Genomic DNA, 12,906 nt, shown 5'->3' with positions numbered 1-12,906 from the left:
TCGCCATCTACCAGGTAGTTGTGTTCAACTGGGCTCATCCCTTTGTCTACCAGGAGAGGCAACATGAGGAATTAAGCACCTTTAAATGGAGTTATCTGACCAATGACAAGTTTCTCTGTTATGAAGAGCTGTATCACACTCAGGTCTGCTGAGCAAGAAACTCTGTCATTCCACAGGATAGATCTTTGATTAGAGATCAGTTTGATCAACAACAAAGTACAAACTAGCAACAATCAGTGAGAAAGAGAAAAAAAAAACCAACTATGCTTAGCAGAACAGTGGTGGAGGTATTTGCCTTCTCAAAGTTTTGCTATGACAAGATAGAAAGACCCACAGATACCATCTTTAATATAAATATTGGCTTTGCAACACCACAGACTGAGGACATGGCCTTGAATAGAAGAGCACGTATAGTTGCTAGCCAATCCTTATTAGGCAATATAGCATTAAAATTCAGAGTTACTAGTTTACTGACCTGTATTTAAAGATACTATTCACCCCAGATACTCTTGGACCTTACATGGGCCCTTTCCAGCCTGGGGAGCTATTGAACTTGGGAGCTGCCTAGAACTGTACAAATAAAATCAATAATTTTAAAGAAAACACTCATCACCTTAATTTTATTTCTAGACAAGACTATGGGACCAAAAAGGGCTTCGAGTTAATCAAGGAAGGTGGATTGTTTTCACTACTCTTTCTTGCCAACTGTTTCCAAAATGGTAGGGCTGGGAACTTTTAAACAAACAAACAAACAACCCAACAAAAAACAACAAACCCAGAATAAATATTTAGCTGATACAGTGATGTGTCCGTCACTGCAGGGGTCGGGTCACTGAGAGGGAATGTAGAAGGAGAATGCAGCTGGGAAGTGAAAACAAAAATGATTGTGATCCCATACAGAGTAGGGCTCGTGGGATTGTGCAAACCTTATGATGGGATGCTCAGGGGAAGGGCAAAGGTGGGGGAAATGGGGGAAGGGGGGGTGTAAAAGGGGCTGTTTGCAACATTCCCAATGACTGCTCACAGCAGTTTGCCCTATCTCCTTATTAAATACTTTTTCTTTCACATTCTATTAAATACTTTTTGGTTTGCTACTTCTTTTCACATAGAGAGTGACAATGTCATTCTATCCTGCATAAGGGTGCTGTGAGGTCCAAGTGCCAGTGACTGGGACCAAGGCTGTGCAGATCAGGGTGGCAGCACCCAGAGGCATAGTGCAGGGTGGGGCATGGGGTCCCTGGCATCATCCCCAGACCCCATCCAGAGAAGGGGGAGCAAGAGAGATGAGGAAGCAGAAGAGGAGTAAAACTGCCAAGTGCAGGGGTGGGAACAGGAGGGCAGAGGGTTGGGGGTATTGCGCTGGCTGGAGGGGACGTGACTGATTTGCAGGTGCCAAGTGTGCATGCATTGGCCCAGAAGAAAGTGCTGGCATCCATCCTAGGCACTGCTGCTCTCCAGCCAGGAGGCGGGCTTGGCCATTTGCAGACTCCAGACTCATCTGGTGCGAAGCAGACGCAACTGATTGAAGCTCTCATCACTCATGGGGCAAGCAGACCTGCTTTGGTTTACCCTCATGCAGGTTAGCAGTGCTTGCAGTGTTCATTAGGAAAGCACTCATGGGGCACTTTGTGGGGGAGAACATAAAAATGTTAGAGACCTTTCCTTCTATTTTGAGACCAAACTAGCTCAGCTGTAATCCCCTTCCCTTGGTCCTGAGCTCCAGTTCCAGTAGCATTTCCAACATCTGCTCTTTCTTTCAGGTTTTCAGCCTGCAGCAGGTATTCATAGCATGATCCTAATGGCAGAAATCACTGAGTGAAATTCTCTGAACCTTCTTTTTCAAAACCTGAGCTCCATGCAGCCTAGGAAAGGGAATTTTTTTAAGCTGCTACAGAGCACACATCAAACCCATCCACCTTACACATCAGCCTGGTAACTCCAGCTTGATTACAGCATACCTTCGACCTTAAAAATCTGTGTTCATCAAGGGAAATGTACACATTGGAGTGCTTTACAGGGGAAAGGTGAACATGTCCTGCCAATAGGGACAGAGTTTGTCAGCTTCACATCTGCATATCAGTTGCTGGATGGGAATAAAAAGCATGTTTCTGCCCCAACCTAGTTGTAGTCCAACATCCTGGATGAGCACAGAGCTGTCATGGCGCTCTGCGGGATTCTCCTCTGTACCTTGATAGCATCACTGTTTGGTGGGCTCTACCTCCTGGGTATGTTTCGGAGGCGAAGACCTGGTGAACCACCTCTAGACAAAGGTATCATTCCCTGGCTGGGGTATGCTCTGGATTTCAGAAAGGACGCTTCAAGGTTTCTGAAAAAGATGCAGAGAAAACATGGGGATATTTTCACGGTGCTGATTGGTGGCTATTACTTCACCTTTGTGTTGGACCCATCCTGCTTTGGAGCCATTGTGAAGGAATCACGATCTAAATTAGATTTTAGGACTTTTGCATCTAAACTTGTCTGGCAGGTTTTTGGCTATAAGCCCATTGAAGCCAACCACACTATAATTCAAGCATCAAGCACGAAGCATCTGATGGGAGACGGACTCACTGTCATGACACAGGCCACCATGGAGAACTTTAAGAAACTGATGCTTTTCAACCTGAGCTCAGGAGAGGAGAAGCAAGTGTGGCAAGAGGATAACCTCTTCCACTACTGCTACAATATTGTCTTCAGAGCTGGGTACCTGGCTCTATACGGCACCCAGCAACACCAAGGGGCAGAAAACAAGGAGAAAGCTAATGAGCAAGATCGCATCCACTCCAACGAGATGTTCCATGAATTTCGGAAGTACGACCGCCTCTTCCCTCGCCTGGCCTTTGCTGTGCTGCCTCCCAAGGACAAAATAGAAGCTGAACGACTGAAGAAGCTCTTCTGGAGCATGCTGTCTGTGAAGAAAAACTGGCAAAAGGACAATATCAGTGGGTGGATAAGTGATCAAAACCAGCTTCTGGCAGAAAATGGTGTCCCCGAGTACATGCGGGATCGTTTCATGTTTATGCTGCTCTGGGCATCCCAAGGCAATACAGGCCCAACTGCCTTCTGGCTTCTCTTGTACCTAATGAAACATAAAGAAGCAATGAAGGCTGTGAAGGATGAGGTAGATAAAGTCTCAAGGGAGAGTGCCCAAGAAGCGAAGCCAGGGACCCCAACAATTAATGTCACTAAGGACATGTTAAACCAGACTCCTGTTCTGGACAGTGCTCTGGAGGAGACCCTGAGGATGGTTGCAGCCCCAATACTGGTCCGAGCTGTTTTGGAGGACATCAGCCTTAAGACAAGCAGTGGGACAGAGTACACCCTCCGCAAAGGAGACAGGATAGCTCTGTTCCCGCACTTGTCTGTGCAGATGAACCCAGAAATTCACCCTGAGCCTCATGAATTTAAGTACGACCGCTTCATAAACCCAGATGGCACCAAGAAATATTTCTACAAAAATGGGAAGAGGGTGAAATACTTCAGCATGCCTTGGGGGGCAGGAGTATCCATCTGTCCCGGCCGGTTCTTCGCCTCCACTGAAATTAAAATGTTTGTATTCTTGATGCTGAGTCTGTATGACCTGGAGCTGGTCAACAGAGAAGAGGAGATCCCAGCAATAGACGTCAGCCGCTGGGGATTTGGGACAATGCAGCCTGTCCGCGATGTTCGGTTTAGATACCGGCTACGCTTTTAGTTTAGGAAGTCTTTGTTTTGTTTGTTCAGGTGTTACCTGTGAAATAAATTGCATGATTCCCCGCTTATCAGATCAGTGTGGTGCCAACACTGATAGCACAGGATCATGGAATCACAGAATGATTGAGGTTGGAAGCAACCACTGGAGGTGTTTTTCCCCCCATCCAGGGGGCCATCATCCCCTCAAAAGTCATCTGCACATACCCAGAGGAGTACAGGGACTTGCTGGCAGGTAGGAACCCAAATTAAGGGCTTTCAAAAACCAAGTATTTTGTCCAGGTCCCTCCCAGGGCTGTCTCAGCAGAGCCATCAGCTCCATGGTCCCAGCATGAGACCCATTAAGATGTGCCATCCAGAGCAGCTCTTTGGATCACCATCTGGAGTAAGGGGCATTGCTGTTAAGGGATGGGGGACATGGTATAGCATGCAGGGGAAGAACATTTTGAGATTGCACAGAACACACGGTGGGATGTTTAGGGGAGAAACCTAAAGGTAAAAAGGAGGGATTTATGGGATACAGGGAGGAAAATAGAGTTGGTTGTGTGGGAGAAGAAAACAGAGTTGATTTTGGGGAGGAAATGAGAGCTGGTTGTGTGAAAATAGTCAGCTGATCCATACGCTTGTCTGGTCATACATCAGGCAAGTACACCGGTAGATACACCCTGCACCTGATCAGCACAGTCTGTCCCTATGGTCTTACTAAAATCCTTTCCTTAAAGACCATGAGTAAGAAGACCCATGTGTCCATGGGGCTGGCAGCTGACACTAGTGTGCAAGCAGTGATCAGGCCAGATGAGCTGGCATGTAAGTGAAGTGTCCTGAGAGCCTGGGGGTGAGTCCAGCTCACTGCGTTATTCTGTTGCCAGCTCCTTACCAACTAATTTGTTTTCTTCATGAATTATCATTGCAGGATGGTGTCAGCTTATAGTAAACCCTTGAAATTATACAGAACAACAAATACCCTCTCTAGAGATGTAAGAATTTCCTTGGGGATTTCAAATTGTCTTGTCTGTAGTCCCCTTCTTGTATGAGAGGAGATCCACAAGGGAGCAGAGGTGGAATGTACTGAGCAAGGACATAGGAACAGCTCCTTCCCATTCCATGTTTAAGAAAAGGAGGGATTTTGCCAATTTTGTTTACCACATCCATGGGAGAGAAGGGAATTGCAAACTGCTAAGAACCTATAGTACCATTTTCACATATCTATGGGAATGCTTGCAGTCACCTGCCTTTCCAGGGCTGCAGGAGGTTGTGCATTCAAGCTCTCTGTCTTGTTTCTGGGGATAAAAAGCTGTCTGTGTATGTGTCTGGTTTCATCCTACTGACTGTAACACAGCTAGAGCATGGGTACATACAGCTGAGGCAGGATCACACCCAGCAGCAAACCAGCTCCTGCTTTAACCCAAATCATTGCACAAGCCCAGAAATTTTGGACTCTGCCTTCTGGCTGAGAACAGGCATGCTCCTGTGAGGTTGCAGGCTGTCTGGGTTGCAGTGCTTGAGCCTTGGTCAGGGGTGAGCTCTTCCACCCTCTCCTTGAGTCACATGGGTTGATGGAGCATCCAGAAGATGCCTATTGAGAAGTGCCTCCCCCCCCCCCCCCCAAACTGAGACCTCCTCCTATGCAAAGTTGCTTATAAGGAATGGAATGGGGTGATGCGAAGAGGCTGGAAAACCAAAGTTGAGCATGACAGAGCCTTGGGCTACATGGTCTAGTGTGAGGCATCCTTGCCCATGGCAGGGGGGTTGGAACTGGATAATCTTAAGGTCCTTTCCAACCCTAACCATTCTATGGTTCTAGGAGAAAACAAGCTCAATCCCCTACAGGCTATAGCCACTCAGTTTTTATAAGCCTTCAAACATCTCTTAGCCCCTGGATCTAGAGCAGGATAAAATTTTGCTCTACAAGTTCCATGTTGGCTTTTTTCCCCTTCAATATTCAGGGCTCTGACAAAACCACTCCTTACAGAAGTTAAATCATAGCCTTAACCACACAGATGACAATGGGTTGATTTTAACGCTGATGCTAACCTTGGACATTAGAGGTTACGTGTGACTGCAGAATGAAACTCAAACATTTGCGCATGTGTCCAAACGTCAAATCCAGATAGTGTTTTGTTCTGCAGGCTTATGTTGTAACTGCATGTCAAGGACAAACTATCCTGTAATGGCAAACTGAGCATTAGCCCAGACCTTATAGTGGTGCAAATACAGGCAAAAACTTATCCAGTAGCTGTGACAGAGCCAAGGAAAACAAAAACTACCGGCAACTGCACAAGCCTTGGCTGTACCAGCTAATATTCCCATTAGCAATTCCAGCACCTTTTCCCAACTTCCATATTCCCTCTCTACAGTTCTTACTTCTTTTTTGTCAGCTCTGGGTTAATTTCTTTGCTACCAAGAATTAAGATGGAGCTCTTCCCATGTTCTGGTCAATGGTTTGATCTTTGCAAGCTCCAAAACCAAACCATGTGCAGGAATCTTTGGGAGAGCTGGGCAGGTCAGTGGCATAGTGGCGTTGTGCCCAAGAGACATCCTCACTCCAAGGCTCTAGCAAGAGGATTCTTTGTGTGGATGGTTTGCATGAAGGTTGTTCACTGCTAAGGCACAGGTATTCTTTGTGGTTATCATTTGTGATTATCATTTGTGGTTATCATTCGTAGGGACCCCGGGTTAGAGTTGAGGGATGAGAGATGGGTCCTGCACAAACATGGACTGATCTTAGGAAAGGGATATAAAAATAATGACTATGACCATGATTCAGCAGAAAAATCTGATTTTACTTTGTTGTTAGAATGGCTTATTTAATCAAACAATATTGAGTGTGTTATGACTTCAGACATGCTCAAATGGGATAAACAAAAGGAAAAAATAAGAATAACTTAATCTGAGTCATATACAGAAGAGTGTGGAAGCTCCAAATGAGTTAATTTGCAATGAAGTTTTATGCTTAGATGTGTTGTCCCAGGCACTGAGTTTTCCACCCCAAGGTGTACCAGCAAGAGTAAAGAACCAGCCTGTGCCAATTGAAACCTCACTGGATTTGTAAAATGTTACATTAGAAGGAATACAGTCTTGAAAAGCTTACTGGGGAATGGACCTCATTGCATTGTGTCTCTTGTAAGTCATCTATCCCCCCAACAGAACTGCGCATGGGGTCTGTCCCTGAACCCCTGCTTTTCAGTTCTGTAGTGCATAGTGAAGACAATTATTACTTTGGCATTCAAAGCTTTTTGATGTATTGTGTTGGTGTCTGCTCTCTACAGCACAGTGAAAACTCCTCTGCTGCCAGTTACAGCTCCTCCTCTTCACACTGTGCAAGGGAAGGAGTCATAATGCTGCATGCTTCAGGTTTGGAACAATATATTTGAAAAGATCACCCCTGGTTAAACTGCATCACTTCTAGTATTAAACTGCAATGCATTAGGAACTGTGTTCTTGCTCCTCTAAACACAGCCGGATGCAGCTCTGAGAAAGCCTCCACTTACTGCTGCTTGTAAGGGAAATTGAAGAAACTCAGCAGCACAAATAAATGCATCATTCACTTCAGAGAAACTCAAAGGAACACTGAGGTTATAAGTACAAAGCAGTGACACAGCTAACACTATCCATTGCAAAGGAAAGCAGATTTTGAAGGAAAAAGAGAAACATGAAAGTTCAGGATTTTGTGGTTTTTTGTTTTTTTTTTTTTTTTAAAGAATTTAACCATGCATCATTTGCCAGTGATGCTGCTGCCATATCTCCTGGTAGATAATGCCTCTGCACTCCCCAGAGAAGAGTAGCCTGGCTTCAAAGTGGCAGAGTGTCTTAGTGGCACAGCATCTGCATGTAGTGACTTCATTGTCATTGCTGCCTTTACTGTCTGGTGGCCGGGTTACTTCCACACATTGCTGTCTAATGTTAGCTCCCCGAAAGTGCTTCACTCTTCCATGTTTTCCCTTCATAACTCGTCATTGAATTCTTTTGGATTGGAGGCAGGTGAGAAACCCACCAGTCACTCAGTCCCTGCTGCAGTGGCATTAGCAGTAACATCTGAAAGTGTTACCATGTCTGGGGCCAGGGGCAGAAGCCAGTGCCCACCATTTATACGCATGGAGTGTTCCTGACCTCAGGGAAGGGTGTGCAAAGCTGCTTGGGGCTGGTGGCTAGACACATTCAAAAACATTGCCTGGTTATTCCAGGGAGCGTGACACATGTATTGTCAAGTTACCACTGGGCAGCTGAGCCATGTTAACAGTCTGTATTTCTGTTCTTACCTTGTAGCAATGATATGGATTAATTTGCTCAGTTGTGTTAAATTGCATTCACAGAGAGTAGTTACCCCAGCTCAGGCTATGCCCAGCAACTTGGCAAGACTATTTGGTACTGTCATGGTTTAAGCCCAGCAGGTAACTCAGAACCATGCAGCTGCTTGCTCACTCGCTCCCCCACCTTCTTCCCCCTGCTCCCTGAGGGATGGGGAGAAGAATCAAAAGAATGTATCTCCCATGGGTTGAGATAAGAAAGTCCAGTAACTAAGGTATAACACAAACCACTGCTGCTGCCACCAATAATAATAATGAGAAGGGAAATAACAAGGGAAGAGAATACAACTGCTCACCACCTGCTGCTCAATACCCAGCCCGACCCGAGCAGTGATCTAGCCCTTCTGGGTAACTGCCCCAGTTTATATAGTGGGCATGATGTGCTGTGGTATGGAATACCTCTTTGGTCAGTTTGGGTCAGGTGTCCTGTCTCTGCTTCGTCCCAGCTTCCCCTCCTTCCTGGCAGATCATGAGAGTCAGAAAGTCCTTGGTCAGAGTAAACATTACTTAGCAACAACTAAAATAATTGGTGTTACCAGCATTGTGCCCAGGCTGAAAGTCAAAAACACAGCACTGCACCAGCTACTGCTGAACCCAGGACAGGTACCAAACACTAAATGCAGAAGGGGAGAGGGAGACATCTGTTGCCACATCCACATCACTGTGCAATCATGAGGCCATACTTGGAGCACAGCAGGCCCCTTTTCTTTTCCCGTTCAGTGAGGAAATTCCTCAGTTTGGTAGTGGGGAAGCTGACCAGTGCTTGCTGCCTGTTGTCCAAGCCTGTCTCCTGGAGCCATGGGCTCTGAAGGCACTCTGAGGCTGATGGCCTTCCCCTAGAAGGAAGAGAGGTGATGAGGTCAGCTGGGGGATCTGTGCTGGTTGAGGAAGCTTCTTGCAAATGGAGAGAAAAAAAGGCCAATAGACTGGATCTGCACCACCTGTGCTGTTGAGAGAGCAGACACCATCTTACCAGGGGTTTGCACACAGCGTGCTCTGGAGAAAGGACACTGCTCCCCCGGAGAGACCTGCATAGCACCGTGTGAGCTTCACTTTACCCTTCCTGGCCATTCTCAGGAACTCACAGGCTACATCAGAGCTGACTGGGTAGTTGGCACTCAACCTGCCCCAAAAGAAGAGAATTGATCAGCATGGAGGGCATAATTCATTCTCCCAGGAATTCCCACCCAGCAGTGAGAGGGAAGTCACAGAAAGATCATATGGGAAAACAAACCCCCAAAGGCCACTGTGCTTCAGTGAGTTTCATCACTTTGGCTGCTTTTCCACTTGGTGTGATTTAACTTTTCTTGGTAAATTCAAGGCTTTTCAGATGAGGCTGAGTGAGGAACACCAGCAGCTGCTGTGTTGCAAAACTGCCTCCTTACTCTAAGTGGAGATATCTCTGGGACTAGGCATCCTTGCAGCCAGCTCCATACCCTCCATCACACAGCCTTCTGCAGCATTGCCAATGACATGGGGCACAACTGAGGTTAACTCTCTAAGTCAATGCATCTCCTTTGGTTGATGACTCTCAGATTGTACTAAAAAGCCACTTGTAGGGTAGGGAAGCCACTTGTAGGGTAGGGAAGGACAGATTGACTTACATGATGAAGGCTGTGATTCCAATGGACCAGATATCAGTCTGTGGGAGGGCTCCTTGCTCTGTCAGCAGTTCTGGAGCTAGAAAAGCAAACTGGTGTGAGCCAAGCTCCCTTTCAATGCACTGAGACCAACACAAAAGCAGTAGGTAATTTTATGCTTTGCTACTTTCCCAAAAGTGAAGAAGAAAAAGCTTCTAGCACTAGGGAGCTGGTTGAGGTGGACAAGTTCAATGAACATGAGACCAAATGGCAGTAATTCTATACCCTGAGCTTTGGGCACATGTATGCCAGCCATGACTTCTAGCTGGGAGAGCTGTCACCCCGAGCTGCTCCCACAAACTCACACAGAGGGCAGTATGTGGGAGACTGCTTGCTGGGGCCAGCTGCTGCCTTGACCAATGGCCATGCCTTTCTGTTTACCACAGATCGGATAATACAAGGCCAGGCTTGCAGTGATTGAACTCTACTCACCCATGGTTTCAACATAGTCCATGCACTTGTCCATTATAATAACTTTGTCTTGTGTGTAGAACTGTGCGTTGCCAAAATCCAGGAGTTTCAGTAGATTGGGCTCAGTGATGATCATGTTTTCAGACCTGAGATCCAAGTGCAGGATGTTGTGTGCATGGAGGTATTCAATGGCACTGAGGATCTGCCACAGGTAATCTCGGACCTCTACTTCTGAGTATGATGTCCTGGCAGAAGGAATAGAAAACAGAGGTGTCCCATCTGCATGCCAAAGAGTGCCATTCTATACCCACTGTCATCCTCCCCTGGATGTAAAATCCTATGAGGCCCCTGAGAGTCAAGAAGAAACAGCTCTGTTCATATAGCAAATCTATTGTATATTTAGAGGCCAGTCCATACTGTGAGTCAGGTTACAGATGCGAGCCCAGGAGGTTGTAGACCTGTATGACAGAGAAAGCAATCATTGTGCAGAAATCAAAATGCAGGTTTGATGCTCTCCGTTCCCTCTCCTTTAGTCACAGGATTTCAACAGATCCATTTTCTGCCATTGTGAGAAACAATGTGGAGGAGAAATGAGGCTTCCTGAGCTATCATGTTATGGGACATGGGGGTACACATCAGCTACAGTAAACTGTTTTCAACATCTCTGCTGGGTGGGCCTGAATTGTCCACTACCCCAACCTAATAAGGAGCTGAAATTACTCTTGTTTATAACAAGAACAACTGCATCACAAATCCTGTGTGTGATGACAGCTCATTGTAATAGATGGAGAGAGATGATCCAGTTTGTCAGGGGAAAGCAATAGGTTTTTTGCTCCCTAAACCAGCCCTAACTGTAAACCTCTTCCATCCACTCATTATTACCGTAATGCCAAAGAGTGAAGTAGCTCTGGTCCCACACACATCTCCTGTATCAACACTAAGTGCCGTGGGCTGATGTAGGCTCCCTTCAGCTGAGCAATGTTTGTGTGATGAAGCTTCCTCAGGACTTGGTACTCCAGGAGCACATTCTGCTTGTCCTCTTGCCAGTAAGGGATAATTTTAGCAGCTAAATTCTTGCCACTTTCTTTTTCCCTGCATTGTCGGACAATGCTGAAACGCCCCCTGGTATAAAGGAACACAAAGGCAAGTTAAACTTCTCTGCTACTCCTAGGAGAGTCGGAAGCTCCTGTTCATTAAAACCACCAAGATCTCGTACTGTGCTTTTCATCCATGCACGGTGTGGAATTATCACATCTATGTCACAGTTTGCACATCCTCCTGAGACTCTAAATGGTAGTCACTTTCAATTGCAGGAGTGAGAACTTCTTTGGACAGAGATAAGGTGGCTCATCCTGTCTCAAGCAAGAGAACTACCCCCTGTTGGTAACAGAAGTTGGTGCCTGTCTTCTAGGCAGAGAAGGTTGAATCCCACCCCCATGTCTAAAATTAGTTGCTGCAAAGACAAGAAGCAAGAAGAGGAGCTGTTGACTGCCTTGGGCTTTCTTCATAATATCTGGTGCTGCCCAGCACATAGTGCTCAGAACAGACCCTTTTGCTCTCCAAGAAAATCCACACCTACCAAGCCAAGATGACGATTGCTCACCCAATAAACTCGGGTTTATATGTATTACTGTGGAGGTGTTTTCAACAAAACACCATGACACCAGGTGAGCAGCACAATTATTAAACTGACTTTTCTAAACTCCAGCCACATGCAGCATTCCCCTATGGCTGTTTTGAGAGCTCAGGTGGATTCACTACCTTTTGATCTCTGTTTGGAAGGCATAGGTCTGGTAGGTTGGGAAAGGTTCCGATGGTGTGATTATTTCACTCTCTTCTTCAGTAGCAGCTGATGGGAAGCTCTGCATTGCAGCATGGAGCTCTGCAGAGAGGAAACAATAGGGATTACAAGGGAAAACCTTTCAGTTTGGAAACTGAAGCCTTTCTAAGCCACCCTCTGCTATCTATGAGCAATTACAAAGGCTACAGTAGAGCTTTCTCCAGCCAAGCCTACAGGTTGTCTCCCAGGGGCAGCACCCAAGGCTATTTGAATGCAACAGATTATGGATTGTCCACCCAGTAATTCCTTGGTGTGACCACTCCAGACTACATGAGATGGATTGTATGTTGTGTGCAATGATAGCAAACATCTTAGCTATGGGTCTCATCTTTTAACATAACAAGTCAGCAGCTGAAACATGTTGCTCTGGTTCTGGTATGTGGTTGTGGCCAAGTGCTCCCTGAAATACTAAAGCATCCCATGGCACATTCAAGCATCTGCTTTAAATGCTGAACACATTGAGATATGTTAATGAATTCTGGGAAAGCAGAGGATTTAGAATGAGTTAAAAATATCTCTGAGAACTGATTTTTATAGAAAAATCCTCTCCATTGGGAGGAAATTCCAGTTAGACCATCCTTCCACTTCTTGGCAGAAAGGATGCTTCCTTTGCTACAAGATTATATTTGCTGTGGGGTTACAGATTCCTTAATTTTAAAAACATGTGAATAGTACAAAGTATTCAAACAGGTGAAAAAAATAGCAAATCCAGCTTTCTTTACTTCAGAAACAAAATACAGCTGAAAATATGTCACAGTAGGGTGATAATTCCCAGTAGCAAACACCAGAATGTGTAACTACCGAACTTAGGACTGAGTCCATAGCAAACAGCAGGTCCAGAGCTTTCACCTGTGTCAGCTTTATACCAATAGATCAATGCCTTCAGTAACATATTCATTGTCCCAGACCTGTTTTTTCATGATTTCATGTCAAAAAAATTAGTATGTCTTCAGTGGGTTGTTTAGTTTTCCAGATTTTTATTTAATTATTATATTTATTTTCTATATTTACATATTATTTT

The 12,906-nt window shown here is 45.6% G+C and overlaps 2 protein-coding genes across 2 annotated transcripts in view; one reads left to right on the top strand and one right to left on the bottom strand.

Moving 5' to 3' along the window:
- The first annotated feature begins 2,143 nt into the window (after positions 1 to 2,143).
- CYP8B1 (cytochrome P450 family 8 subfamily B member 1) lies at positions 2,144 to 3,691 on the top strand. Its single transcript, XM_005150004.4, has one exon. It carries the CDS (start codon positions 2,159 to 2,161, stop codon positions 3,689 to 3,691), a length of 1,533 nt encoding a protein of 510 aa, XP_005150061.2. The 5' UTR covers positions 2,144 to 2,158.
- Positions 3,692 to 8,627: 4,936 nt separating this feature from the next.
- Positions 8,628 to 12,906, bottom strand: part of OBSCN (obscurin, cytoskeletal calmodulin and titin-interacting RhoGEF) — a 174,172-nt gene continuing 169,893 nt past the window's right edge. Inside the window, 6 exon segments of the mRNA XM_034060452.1 lie at positions 8,628 to 8,830; positions 8,968 to 9,117; positions 9,599 to 9,674; positions 10,067 to 10,290; positions 10,928 to 11,167; positions 11,807 to 11,927. Coding sequence (XP_033916343.1) covers positions 8,653 to 8,830; positions 8,968 to 9,117; positions 9,599 to 9,674; positions 10,067 to 10,290; positions 10,928 to 11,167; positions 11,807 to 11,927 — 989 coding nt within the window. The 3' untranslated portion in view covers positions 8,628 to 8,652.

Source organism: Melopsittacus undulatus, chromosome 1, assembly GCF_012275295.1.
Source record: "Melopsittacus undulatus isolate bMelUnd1 chromosome 1, bMelUnd1.mat.Z, whole genome shotgun sequence".
Taxonomy (NCBI): domain Eukaryota; kingdom Metazoa; phylum Chordata; class Aves; order Psittaciformes; family Psittaculidae; genus Melopsittacus; species Melopsittacus undulatus.
Note: the sequence above shows the minus strand (reverse complement) of the source record. Positions and strands in the feature narration are given on the sequence as shown.